The sequence below is a fragment of the Dasypus novemcinctus genome, chromosome 24 (genome assembly GCF_030445035.2).
Source record: "Dasypus novemcinctus isolate mDasNov1 chromosome 24, mDasNov1.1.hap2, whole genome shotgun sequence".
Classification (NCBI taxonomy): domain Eukaryota; kingdom Metazoa; phylum Chordata; class Mammalia; order Cingulata; family Dasypodidae; genus Dasypus; species Dasypus novemcinctus.
Window position 1 is genome coordinate 33,004,277 of NC_080696.1, and position 14,462 is coordinate 33,018,738.

At 40.0% G+C, this 14,462-nt stretch overlaps 1 protein-coding gene across 6 annotated transcripts in view; it reads left to right on the top strand.

Annotated features, from left to right (window-relative positions):
* Positions 1 to 8,937, top strand: part of TPX2 (TPX2 microtubule nucleation factor) — a 54,568-nt gene extending 45,631 nt beyond the window's left edge. For 2 of the 6 annotated variants that reach the window (XM_004464026.5, XM_004464025.5), the window contains 5 exons: positions 610 to 786; positions 1,140 to 1,286; positions 5,372 to 5,483; positions 6,177 to 6,364; positions 8,109 to 8,937. In XM_004464026.5, coding sequence (XP_004464083.1) covers positions 610 to 786; positions 1,140 to 1,286; positions 5,372 to 5,483; positions 6,177 to 6,364; positions 8,109 to 8,219 — 735 coding nt within the window. In that variant the 3' untranslated portion in view covers positions 8,220 to 8,937. The remainder of the gene's footprint in view (positions 1 to 609; positions 787 to 1,139; positions 1,287 to 5,371; positions 5,484 to 6,176; positions 6,365 to 8,108) is intronic. The other 4 variants (XM_058286857.2, XM_071211629.1, XM_004464027.5 and 1 more) reach the window with 3 other exon arrangements.
* Positions 8,938 to 14,462: the final 5,525 nt, after the last annotated feature.

The following is a 14,462-nucleotide window of genomic DNA, read 5'->3' on the forward strand; positions in this document are numbered from 1 at the left end:
GAATACATAAACTGTCATTGATCAGGCTAGTTTCTTGTTACACCTCCCATTTTATCTATAAATATCCAGAGTTAGGGTAATTTTATAGCAGAACTCAAGCATAAGCTTTTTATAGGTTCATTTGAAATAAAATACACAGTAATCTTATGTTACCAGCTTGAACCCGGTTTATTTAGTCCTATTCTGGGTTTGGCAACCATTAATTCCCAGTCACATGGGAAGTGGAATGGAGGCCAGGTCAAACAAGAGGCTAAGGAATATGCTTGTCTTAGTGCCTTTCTGCAGTTCTTCACTTTATTCACACTTATTTCATTTAGTCTTTACAACCTTCCTGTGAAAAACTTAAGATCCTTTAAGAGTAATTTTATTAGTGCTTTGCCACATGATTTCACATTGGTCTCACCCCTGTCAGATAACTGTGGCTTAGGTAGCATCTAAAGGGTTGAGTGATTGCCTTAATTAATGATTTGCCTCATATAACGTCTCTGTTTGTTTGTTTGGTGTGTGTGTGTTTTAACAAACACACACATATAATGTCTTAACTCCACATTCTGAGCAAGTGAGATAGAGTAGGGAGTCTTGATTTCTAAACTGCAATTTTTCCCTTAGGAAGAGGAGGAGTCAGTAGTGATACGAGCTCAACCTGTGCCACATTATGGGGTACCTTTTAAGCCCCAAATCCCAGAGGCAAGAACCGTGGAAGTATGCCCTTTCTCCTTTGATTCTCGGGACAAAGAACGTCAACTACAGAAGGAGAAGAAAATAAAAGATCTGCAGAAAGGGGAGGTAGGTGTTTCTTTTGGTGCACATAGCCTATACTGTTCTTTGATCACTCAAAGATAATCTTTTATGTAGCACTTTTAACTATAAAATCACTGACTTTCTTTGTTTTAAGAACCCTATGAAGTAAAAGTAGGGTAAATAATTTTAATATTATTTATTATTCTGGATAAGGAATTTAAGGTTTTGGCACTATTGGGAAGAAAACCTGGATTTCTTTTTGTGCCCAAAAAAGGAATGCTGCTTTGAAAACTGATTGGCCTTTCCCTTTTTTCACATTCATCCAAATATTCTGGAGCAGTGATTTCTTTCTGGCTAGAGGGGGCTTATTTTAAATCTCATGTTTGCTTTTCAATTAGGTGCCCAAGTTTAAGGCTCTTCCTTTGCCTCATTTTGACACCATTAACCTACCAGAGAAGAAGGTGAAGAATGTAACCCAGATTGAGCCTTTCTGCTTGGAGACTGACAAAAGAGGTGCTATGAAGGCACAGACTTGGAAGTACCAGGTGGGAAATGGGGAAAGTAGCCCAAATGTTAATTGCTTGATTTGTTGATTAGTTTGTTACTGAAACCAATTGAAAGTTCATCTGGAAACTAACATGCTGGATTATTTCAGGGACTCTTACTCCTAAATCTGGGCTCAGCAAAGTTTTTCTATAAAAGGCCAGATAGTACAGTTTTAGGCTTAAACAGGAATTTATTCTCTCACAGTTCTGGAAGTTAGAAGTATAAAATCCAGGGGTGTCAGCTGGGCCATGCTCTCTCTAAAGGCTTTAGGGGAGTATCCTTCCTTGCCTCTTCCTAGTTAATGGGGGTTGTCACCAATCTTTCTTATTTCTTGGTTTGTAGACACATGACTCAATCTTTCTGCCTCCATCATCGCATGGCATTCTCCCTTTGTATCTGTCTCTGTGTGTTTTCTCCTCTTCTTATAAAGACATAAGTCAGATTTAGGACTCACTGTAATCCAGTATGACTTCACTTAACTACTTCCATCTGCAAAGGCCTCATTTCCAAATAAAGACACAGTCTTTGAAGGTGGACACAAATTTTGCAGAGATGTATTCAACTCAGTACAGTCACTTATTCTGAATTCTGTCCAAAAGGAGCTCTGGACTAATCTTTGTTTGTAGGAAGTCTCTCCTCTTGAAGCCCAAGAGATGTGATTTCCTACTTGACTGAACTGAGGTCCTCTGTTGGCATTGTTCTCTAGCAGAACTTAGAACTGTTGCTTTGGAAGTAGTAATGAATCTTCCTTTCTCAAGGACCAAGTGTCTACATGGAATATTTTCCAGAACAAAAGATTTTTAAAAGTATTTCAGATAAATAAAAAATTAGAGTGAATAGTATCATCAGCTTCCTTGAACCTATCCCCTGATTTTATAATGATCAGAACATGAATAATTTTATTTCATCTGTATTTCTGCCTACTTATCCCTTCACTGGATACTTCTACCTACACAGGATTGTTTTGAAACAAATCCTGGATAATCTTATTCCATCCAGAAATTACTTCAGCATGTATCCTTAGAAGATGAGTACTTTAAACAAAAAAAACCAAAACATAACCACGTTATCAAGCTTTAAAAATTAACAGAAAAAAAACTAACAGTAATTCCTTAATATTGACATACTCAGCATTCAAATATTCCCAAGTCTCCAATAATGTTTTTTGTTTTTGTTTTTGTTTTTGTTTTTGTTTTGAGGTACCAGGACTGGGGATTGAACCTGGGACGTCCTATGTGGGAGGCCAGTGCTCAACTACTGAGCCACATCGGCTCCTCTGAGTTGACTCCCTCATCTGTTTGCTTACTGTTTTTTTGCTCACTGTTTGCTCGTTGTTTGTTTGTTTTCTTTAGGAGGCACCAGGAACCAAAACCAGGGCCTCCCATGTGGGAGTTGGGTGCTCAACTGCTTGAGTCACATGTGCTCCCTCCAATAATTTTTAAGTTTTTTAAAAAAGATATTAGAGTACATAAATGTGCATAAAAAGTATTGGGGATTCCCATATACCCTGCTCTAGGGAGCACTGCCCACATTTACTCACATTAACAACATCCTTCATTAGTGTGCTACATTTATTGCAATTGATGAACACATTTTGGAGCATTGCCACTAAACATGGATTATAGTTTACATTGTAGTTTACACTCTCTCCCATACAATTCTGTAGGTTATAGCAAGATGTATAATGGCCTGTATCTGTCATTGCAGTGTCATTCTGGACGGTTCCCAAGTCCCAAAAACGCCCCTGTGTTATACCTGTTTTCCCTCTCCCTGACCTCAGAACCTCTAGTGGCCACTGCCTCCACCTCAGTGATATAAGTTTTTCCATTGCTAGAATCACAGTAAATCTATAGTAGAATACCAGTAAGTCCACTCTAGTCCATTATTCATTCTTAATTCTGAGAATTCTGGGATGGTAATGACCACTCCACCTCTAATTGAGAGAGGGCTTCAGTCCCATACAACTGATGGATGGGACTCTTGCTTGCAGTTGTAGACCCTCTCAGTTCCTTGGTATGGTGGTTGTCTATCATCATCTCCTTAGTAGTTGTCCTGAGTGAGTCCAGTGAACTGGAGAGTAGATATTACAACTCTGTTGAGGCTCAGGGCCCAGCTGTCACATGGACAGCCCAAAGATTCAAGTCTCTTAGACATATACTTAATATCTCCAGCACCAAGGTTTTCCCTTGGGCTGTTCTAATAGACTTTAATTTTAGAACAGTTTTAGGTTTATAGAAAAATTGCTCAGAAAGTACTGCGAATTCCCATATACCTCTTCTCTGTCCCCAGTTTCCCGTTATTATTTTGCATTAGTGTGGTATATTTGTTAGAATTGATGAAGCAATGTTGATACATTATTATTAACTGAAGTCCACAGTATACATTAGAACTCACTCTGTGCTGTGCAGTTCTGTGGGTTTTGGCAAATGATTAATGTCATGTGTCCATGATTATAGTATCATACAGAATAGTTTCACTGCTGTAAAAATGCCCTATGCTCATCCTTCTCCTCCCCAGCCCCTTTCCGAACCACCGTCTTTATACTGTGTCTATAGTTCTGCATTTTCCAGAATGTCATATAGTTGGAAACATACAGTATGTAGTCTTTTCAGACTGGCTCTTTCACTTAGGAACATGCATTTAAAGTTCATCTTGGTCCTTTTGTGTTGCTTGATAACAAATTTTTTTTCTTCTAATATATACATGTACCACAGTTTGCTTTTTTGTTCACCTATTGAAGGATATCTTGGTTGTTTCCAATTTATGGCAAATTATGAATAAAGCTGCTATAAACATTTGTGTGCAAGTTTTTGTGTGGACCTAAGTTTTCATCTCATTTGGGTGTCATTTTTTTAAGCAGTTGAATTGTTCAAATCTGGATCCAAATAGGATCTACATACTTCATTTGTTTGAGAAATATCTAAATCCCTTTTAATCTATAGGTTCCCTTCCTTTCATTTTATCTGTTGAATAAACAGAAGTGCTTGTCATATAGATTTCCCACCTTTTCGATTTTGTTGACTGAATTCCTGTGGAATTGTTTACACTGTTCCTCTATCCCTATATTTGAAATGGGTAGTTTTGTTTGTTGTTTGCTCTTTTTTTTTGTCTGTTTGTTTTTTCTTTTAGGAAGCACTGGGAACTAAATTCAGGACCTCCCATGTGGGAGGTGGGCACTCAACTGCTTGAGCCATATCCACTACCTGCTTGTTTTGTTTTTGGTTGTTGTCTGCTCCTTGTCTTACTTGTTGTTTTTGCCCCTTGTCTGCTCTGTTTTTTTTTTTTTTTCTTTCTTTCTTTTCCCTGTTGTCTGCTCATTGTGTTTGCTCTATGTCTACTTGTTTGTCTTCTTTAGGAGGCCCATGGGAACTGAACCCAGACCAAACCCAACCACTTGAGCCATATCCATTCCCCTGGTTAGGTTATTTTGGGTGGAGGAGAGAAATACTTTGTAGGTGATATTGTATAGAATCACTTTGAAGGGTTTATAATTCAAGCTGTTTTTTGTGTGTGATTTAAGATGGGTCTTAAAAGTATCTTAGGGAAGTGGATGTGACTCAAGCGATTGAGCTCCTGCCTGCTATATGGGAGGTCCCGGGTTCAGTTCCTGGTGCCTCCTAAATAAGGTGAGCAAGACAGCAAGCTGATGCGATGGGCTGGTGCGATAAGCTGACGTAACAAGATGACACAACAAAGAGACAGGAGGAAAAACAATAAGAGACACAACAAAGCTGGGAGCAAAGGTGGCTCTCTGGTTCAGTTCCAGTGCCTCCTAAAAAGAAGATGAGCATACAGCAAGCGCAAACAATGAGGGGAGGAGGAGGAGAGAGAGAAATTTTTTTAAAAAGTATCTTTTAAAAAAGATGTATCTTAAAGATACTTTCTAGTTCTCAGTGGGTTCAGATGATGTCAGTCTCATCTATTTATTGTATAGTTTGTGTGAGAAGATTTTACTGGAGTTTACATTAAATCATCTGCTATCTTTATTGATAAAGCAGTTCAAAAACATTAGAACTTGAGTTATTGATATGGTTGTCATGGAAACTTGTATAGTTATTTCTCAGACAAATTTTCTTTCTTATAGCTGGAAGAGGAGTTGAAGCAGCAGAAAGAAGCAGCTTGCTTCAAGGCTCGTCCAAACACTGTCATCTGCCAGGAGCCCTTTGTTCCTAAGAAAGAGAAAAAGGCCATTGCTGGTAGTATTATGTGATGTACTCTTAGGGATTGGTTTGGAGTTGTCAGGCTTCCCAGGGGGAATACCTGTGACTTAGTTGTGTCAGTATAGTGCTGTGTCAGTCAGAAGTGTTTGACTTTAGAGGGTGGTAGCGTTTCTTCCCCTAGACCTAATCTTTTGTCTTTATTGACATAGCAGCTGCTGTATTGATTGGTAAAATGTGTTCAGGCCAGATTAATGTAACAGGAGCCTTAGGAGAGGCAGCTGGCATTTCAATAATAGTTACAGGCCGCCTCCACTCATTGAGGAGCAAGCACTTGAGGGAGCTAGAGCCAGAGGTCTTTCTGGAGTTCATCACTGAAGCAAGCCTTAGATATAAAGCATTTGATTCCTTAAGCACTGAGTGAGGTATCAGAAAATTGGGATTCTTCTTTACCGTTCTCAAAATGACTATGTAGTTTTGGACAAGCTACTTTAACTCTGTGGGGCCTTGCTTATCTCCCATTTATACTTGATGATTCCTAGGGGCCTTTTAAAAATTTTTCAACCCTTTATATCTGGTCTTCTCCATCTCCACTTTTCTCCTGACAGGGCTTCCTTAGAGCTCAGCTTATCTGTTATCATGCATGCCCGTATCAACTTGTTAGGATCCATGAGGGGTAGGTTTATGCAGATTGTGCTTGTGCATCAATAATCTCTCTGTTTCTGTACTTAGAGGGCCTTTCTGGTTCTCTAGTTCAGGAACCTTTTCAACTGGCCACTGAGAAGAGAGCCAAGGAGCGGCAGGAACTGGAGAAGAGAATGGCTGAGGTAGAAGCCCAGAAAGTCCAGCAGTTGGAAGAGGCCAGGCAACAGGAAGAAGAGCAGAAGAAGGAAGAGCTGGCCAGGCTACGGAAAGAACTGGTAACTGGGCAGCATGAGTAGTGACTGACCCAGAGTTGTCCCTCCTTTGGTTTTCCTATACCATGCCTTGTTCGAGAAAGGATCTAAGGTGGCATAAAAGCATGCATCAGAGATAATAAGTGAAAGGCAATAAATACACAAACAAAGGGTGGTGACAGAGTTGAGATGTGAATGAGGCTAATGATATATGTACCATATGTCTACTAATATGGGCCAAAATTTTGGCCCTTTTAAAGAGCCACCCTGTCAGTTATAAAACTCACAATGTTCATGAGATAGAACAATTGTTAAGAATTTTTCCAGGGTTCTTCATAATGAAGATATCTTTTATTTTACTTGTTGTTGATCATTCCTTCTTGACTTAAAAAGAACCAATGTTTTTGTTTTTAACAACTTTATTGAGATATAATTCATAAACCATGCAATTCACCCATTTAAAGTATACAATTCAGTGGATATATGCATCCCTTACCACAGTCATTTTAGGAACATTTTTATCCCCTCAAAAAGTAACCCCATACCCTATAGCTATCACTTCTTCCCATACGCTTTAGCTAAGAAACCACTTGTCTATTTTCTTTCTCAACCTATGTGCTTTACCTTTTTTTGTTTTTTCTATATGGTTGCATCATTGTCTTTTTGTTGCATCGCTTTGCCATGTGGGGACTTGCACCTCTCCACGCAGTGCAGGACTGGGACACCACTTTTTCTTTTTCTTTTTTTTACCAGGAGGCCCCAGGGATTGAACCTGGGTCCTCCATATGGTAAACTGGAGCTTAATTGCTTGAGCTACAGCTGCTTCCCTCAATGTGCTTTACAATTAAACAAGAATACCTAGGTAGGGAAAGAGAACATGGGAACTTGACAACTGTATTTTTCTTTTCTTCTTAATACTTGACCCAAACTTCTTGGAGTTATAGTGTATTTTTGTCCAAGTGATCCTCCATGCTAACACTAGCATAATGATTAAATATTAGTTATCTAAAAAGAAATCTTGTTCCCACAAGGACCCTTTCAGTAGTCAGGCAGCAAGCCATATTAACTCCATCAATGAGGAAGAATACAGTTTTAGATAGAACTTCATATGATTAATAAAAGGATGAATACAGAAATATGTAAGTTGTTGAGGTTTTGTCTAAAATAGTTGCCGAGATTTTATCTATGCCAGCAGTTCATACAACCCTGTTTGGCTTCATCATAGGACCATTTCTTAGAGCATTTCTAAATGCAGCCTGATGGCAACATCCTAAAGCACAATTCAGTCAATGCTGGTTAATGCTCTACTAATCTGACTTTCTCCAAGATGGATTTTAGACTACCCAGAAGAATGGATGGGACTATACCTTTTTCTAGCATCCCTTCCTGATTATTGTTTTCTTTGTCCATACATTTGGTGACTGTTAAGAGAAAGTAAACTTAAGACTGTGACTCTTCTCTGCTGCAGTTGAGGTCAGCCCCATTATATACACCCTAATAATTAACAGTCATGCCAGTGATAGGTTTGACTTTCTTTAGTGGAGGTGAGGGACTTGGCATACACATTTACCAGAATAGAAACTCTCTTGGGCTCCAGAGCTCATAAGCTTTTTCTGTTGTTTCATGCTGCCTTTTTTTTCCCCCCCTTTTAAAGTTATGAGTGGGATCTGTAAAACTACATGATCATTTTCTCAAACAGGAAATTAAAAACTATAATTATAGTTCTTTAACATATCCATTGGGGTAACTTTTTTTCTTTCCTCTGCAGGTGCATAAGGCAAATCCAATACGCAAGTACCAGGGTGTGGAAATAAAATCAAGTGACCAGCCTCTGACTGTGCCTGTATCACCCAAATTCTCCACTCGATTCCACTGCTAAACTCACCTGTGAGCTGCTGGCACCACCTGGGAAGAAAAGCTACTCTTTATATCAAAGCAGGGGCCTTCATTTTTTTTTGTCACTGGGGCATGGAAAGAACCAATTTTTTCTAGACTCTTTGCCTATTCATGCCTGACAGAGCATTCTTGACAACTATGAACTCCAGTTTTGTTGAGAATTGTTTTCCTACATTATTGAAGCTAATAATGGGACTCAATTCATGTTTGTCTTTGTCAGACTCCATGTAGTAATTTCCTTTAAACTTTATTTGGACTTTAATATGGTTCTTAGCCCTCTGACTAGAACTTAAAGTCTCTGTATTAATACAGTGTAATCTCAATTGCTTCCTCTCTGATTTCCCCTTTTTTGTTCTATTTTAATCAGAAAATAAAGTTAGTTAAGTACTGAGATAGGATTTAAGTCATGGTTTAAATGAGGAATAGTATATCAAATTCATTCTTCTATCTACAAAAAATGAATTTAGAGTTCAAGAGTCCTTTGCTAAAGGGATAGGAAGTTTCAGTTACTGCAATGAGGAAGAAGACTTCATGGACTGTTAGGAAACCTCACAGCAGCCATTTGACAAGCTTTGTGCCAAGCTGCTAAGGCACATATTTCCCTATTGTTGCTGATAATAAGTAGGGAACGGCACAGTGTTCGTTTAAAAAGTCTTCAGTGACCTGGCCTGGAATAAATATATTTGCCTTCCCCTCCCTAATATTTGTTTGATGTTTTTAAATCTATCAAGATCCTTTAGAGGTCACATCTTACTGGGGAAATGGTTAGTTTGAGAGGTGGGTCCAGGAAGTTTAAAATGACAAGCTCTTTGAGGAAAATCCTTTGACAGAAGATAGAAAAAAGTTACAGAATAGCCATCCATAGCTTGTTAACTTTCTCCCAGTCATCACCCAATCATATGTTTTTTATCTGTACCATCTTCCCTAAATGTACTTTCCCTTTTCTGGTGAATTCCTTCTTGTAAGACTCAGCTTAAAAGTGACATCTTCAAAAAAAAAAAAAAAATTCTTTGACCATGTGACCTCTTCAGGTAAGGATGGTTACTACCTTTTTCATGCCTTCCAAATGTTTCTTGTGTATATCTCTAGTACAGCAGTTATACCATATCTGAGTTGGTTGTATTTATTCACAAAATAGTAGAGACTCAGATATGTAAGCTCCTTTTTTTTTTTTTTTTTTTAAAAGATTTATTTATTTATTTAATTTCGCCCCCTCCCCTGGTTGTCTGTTCTTGGTGTCTATTTGCTGCGTCTTGTCCGCTTCTGTTGTCATCAGCGGCTTCCCGCACGGGAAGTGTGGGCGGCGCCATTCCTGGGCAGGCTGCACTTTCTTTCGCGCTGGGCGGCTCTCCTCACGGGCGCACTCCTTGCGCGTGGGGCTCCCCTACGCGGGGGACACCCCTGTGTAGCAGGGCACTCCTTGCGCACATCAGCACTGCGCATGGGCCAGCTCCACACGGGTCAAGGAGGCCCGGGGTTTGAACCGCGGACCTCCCATATGGTAGACGGACACCCTAACCACTGGGCCAAAGTCCGTTTCCTGTAAGCTCCTTGAAGACAAGACTTCTCTTAGTCATCTCTTTCTTGTGGCTGGCACAGAATTTGCTTAGGACCATGTTAAATAGTATAATTTTTTTTCAGACTTGAACATTAGTGATCTACTTCTGTGGTAAGAGATACAAAGTATTCATGTTCTGTCCAAGCCAGTCCTGGGCATCATATACAACATTTAACCTATTTTTATATTTATATAGTGAGCATTTATGGCTCTCATATTATGTACAAACCATTGGATTCAGTGTTAGGTGACAAAGGCAGACAGTATATTTCAGAGTATGATTTGCAGATCCCTAGCCCCCAAAGTGTTTCAAAGTACAGTTCCTTTATTTCCTAAAGATATACAGTCCATAACTATTTAGTACACGAATATTTATTTGGTGCTAACTATTTATACCTTGGCATAGTTCTAGTCTCTGGGATTACACTGCCTTTGTGAAATTTATGTATTAGAAGGGGAGACAGACAGTAAGAAAAATAACTGTTCTTATGTCAGGTAATAAATGTTAATCTGACTTTTATGTAAAGAATAAATGGTGTATGTGTGTTGGGAGCAGGGAACATGTGAGAATGGAGACAAGGTAGATTTCTTCTTGCTTAGATGAGAGGTGATATAGTGACTTGGGCTAGGCTGGTAACTGGAGGTGGTGAAAAATGGTTGGGTTCTGAATGTATTTTGAAGTATTTTTTGTTTTTGTTTTTATTTTGTATTTTGAAGTTGTAACTGACAATTTCTAACAGATTGGAGGTAGAGAATGAGAGAAAGGGAGGGCACCCAGGTGTCAGCCTCAACAGAGTTCTCCATCCCTTGTACTGTGAGAAATCCAACTCTAACTCAATTCTCATATCTTTTGAGGATTCTCAGGGAGCTTTCATTTCTTCAGGTCACATCTTGCTGTGGGTTTTCTTCTTCTCATCTCTTGATCCCCTCTTTCTGAATTGTGTAGCGTTTTTTCCTACCTTGTATCAACAGTTGTCGAACTGTTCACGCTATAGCCTAGTTTTTCATATTTTCCCATCTCCTAATCTATTGCTCTTGTTTCCTCAGGGCTGTTATTCTCCTTTAATTTTATGACAACCTTGAAGTATTTATTGAACAGCTATGTGCCAGGCACTGTGCTAGGCATCAGGAATACAGTGCTGAGCAAAAGATCAGTGTCCCTGCTCTCATGGAGCATCTTGTTAAGAGGTCAGGCATCAGTCATGTAGTTCCCTAATAAATGAATAGTTGTGAATCAACATTAATATTCTAAAGTCCTATGAAAGCTTGAAATAAGAAACTGGACCTAGATTGGGGGTCAGGGAAGGATACTTTGGTATAGTGGCGCTTGAGCTGAAATCTGAAGGATGAATTCCAGGAAAGCCAGTGTGACTGGAGAAGAGAAAGTGAAGAAGAGAATGGTTCAAGATAAAGCCAGAGAAAGGAAAGGTCTTATATGCTGTGCTAAGATTTTTGGTCTTTAGATACCATTGAAGGGCTTTAAGTAGTGTATATGGGGGTGGGGGCAAGCCAAATTGTGATGCAACTTGCATTTTTTAAAGACTACTCAGAAGCACAGAGAACATTGGAAGGGATGCATAGAGTGGGAAGAGTGGGAGAGGATGATAAGTGCTGGCATTGATGTTGAGAAAGTTGGCCTCTGTCATGGAGCAAGAAGAAAATAGAGGCTGTGTGCAAGTGCAGTGGAGGGTTGAGGGAGTTCCTGCTGGTGTTTTACTGTTCCAGTAGGAGATATGGATATGAGGTGATGGTTCTGAAATTTGAAGATGGTGGAGAAGATGTGAAATAGAAGCAAATTTGAGAGCAAACTGACCAGTAGGGGAGTAGGTTAGGAGGGGGTAAGACCAGGGGTGGTGTAGGGCTGTTGGGCAATGGTTGGGGCGGGCAACTTTGACTGTTGGGGATCTGCCCTGTGTGTAACAAGGGTTATCAGTGTTTGGGTGTTCAAGTAGAGTCACAGAAAAAGCAGATAGCAGGATTTATCCCAAGGTGGGGTTTTTCATGTGAAAAGTGAGAGGGTCAAGGGAATTGAGTTTTAGTATTTTTTAATGTTTTTATCTCCTTGTTGATTTTAGGTATAACTTTGCTATTTTAGTAGTTGCCCTAGGATTTATAGTATATATTCATCTATCACTTATCACAGTCTACATTCAACTGGTAACTGTACTATTTCCCATCATTTAAGAACCTTAAAATAGTATACTTGGATTTTACTACCCCTTCTAGTTTTTAAGGTATTATTGTCATGCATCTTACTTATACATAGTTATAAAATCCACAGTGCATTATCATCTTTGTTTAAACAATTAGTTATCTTTTAGAGATTTTAAATAATAGAATAAGTCTTATTTACCTATGTAGTTAACATTCCTGGTGTTCTTCATTCCTTTCTATAGATACATAGTTCTTTCTGGTATTTTCCTAGTTTGCAGAGAAATTCAAATTCTTTATCCTTTCAAGCCATGTCCTAGAGGGAGCTTCATCTTTCAACACTCAAGAGATCACTAAGGAGTTTTCCTAAACAAAGAACATGTCCTTTGATAGGAATTTACTGACTTCTACTAAGAAATCTGGCTGCCACAGTTAGCTTGGCAACTTTACAAAGCTCCTAAGACATGCACACATGCAGATTGTTGAAATTCCCACAATTTCTGGGAAGGACATTTTGTTTTCAGTGTTGTTTTGCCTGGTCATGGTTTCCCGTTGCTAATATTCTTGTACTAATTAATATACTGATTACTGTTCCCTTTTCCTTTGGTTGATTATTTAGTTCTTGTGTAATTGCATTATTACCATTATGGTTGCTGTTTTTTTTCCTGATCAGCTTTTTCCACAGTTTTTTCTCTTTTAAATGGAGCTTGAGGGATAGACTGGGCTGCATTTGCTTCAGTAATTTTTTAAGTAAAAATTACAAAAGTAGTACTGCCTTTTGGAAACAATTAATATAGACTATATAAAATAAAATATGAATGTCACCTTATATCCCCTACTGCCATTCCCTAGGTATAACCCATTGTTAACCATTTGTGTATTTTTCCAGAATTTTTTCTACATGCACACATATTTATAAGACATTTTAAAATCTTCTTTTAAAAAATTATTTATGTTCTCTGTGACCATTTGCTGTGTGTTCTTCTGTGTCTGCTGGTATTCTCATTAGGCGGCTCCAGGAACCGATCCTGGGACCCTTTGGAGTGGGAGCGAGGCGATCATTCTCTTGTGCCACCTCAGCTCCCTGATCTGCTATGTCTCTTATTATCTCTCCTTCGTGTCTCTCTTATGTCATCTTGCTGCGCCAGCTCTCCACATGGGCCAGCACTCCTGTGCGCAGCAGTACTCTGCGCAGGCCAGCACTTTGTGTGGGCCAGCTCACCACACAGAGTAGCTTGCCTTCACCAGGAGGCCCTGGGCACCGAACCCTGGACCTCCTATATGGTAGATGGGAGCCCAATTGCTTAAGCCGTATCCACTTCCCGAAGAATCTTTTAAAGATTTATTTATTTTATTTTTATTTCTCTCCCCTTCTGCCCCCCACCCTGGTTGTCTGTTCTCTGTGTCTATTTGCTGCATGTTCTTTGTCTGCTCCTGTTGTTGTCAGTGGCATGGGAATCTGTTTCTTTTTGTTACGTCATCTTGTTGTGTTAGCTCTCCGTGTGTGCGGTGCCATTCCTGGGCAGGCTGAACTTCCTTTCGTGCTGGGCAGCTCTCCTTATGGGGTGCACTCCTTGCATGTAGGGCTGTCCTACGCGGGGACACCCCTGCATGGCACAGCACTCCTTGCACAATAACACTAAATTATAGTATTCTGCATTTGTTTTTTGTTTTTTTAATTTTTTTTTTTTTTTTAAGATTTATTTATTTTATTTAATTTCCCCCCCTCCCCTGGTTGTCTGTTCTTGGTGTCTGTTTGCTGCGTCTTGTTTCTTTGTCCGCTTCTGTTGTCATCAGCGGCACCCGCTTCTGTTGTCGTCAGCGGCACGGGAAGTGTGGGCGGTGCCATTCCTGGGCAGGCTGCTCCTTCTTTTCACGCTGGGCGGCTTTCCTCACGGGCGCACTCCTTGCGCGTGGGGCTCCCCCACGCGGGGGACACCCTTGCGTGGCACGGCACTCCTTGCGCGCATCAGCACTGCGCATGGCCAGCTCCACACGGGTCAAGGAGGCCCGGGGTTTGAACCGCGGACCTCCCATATGGTAGACAGACGCCCTAACCACTGGGCCAAAGTCTGTTTCCCTGTTTTTTTAATTTTAATATGTGTTTGGAAAGTTTGCTTTCACATAGTTCAAACAGTGTAAAGGTGAGATCTTCCGCCTCTTTTCCCCAGTTGCTCAGTTCCCCTCCCCAGAGACGGTCAGTGCTGCCAGTTTCTGGTATTTCCTTGTAGAGATGGTTTCTCTCTATATATGCCTACCCACCTCCTTTTATTTTTACACAAATAGTAGCATACTATACACTTGGTAACTTGCTTTTTTCATACGTGTTCTGCACATGAATGATGTGTTTCAGGTGGCCCCTTAGGCATGCCTGGGCTTTTCCCCTAACTGAAATGCGAAGCCTCTTAGGAGAGTCTAGGGATGTGGAGGCAGCCCTGTAGTGGGGTCTGGTTCCTCTGCTTGATGCCCTGGGCTAATGACCAGACTTCCCAAGGACTCAAGGACAGGTCAGCAACA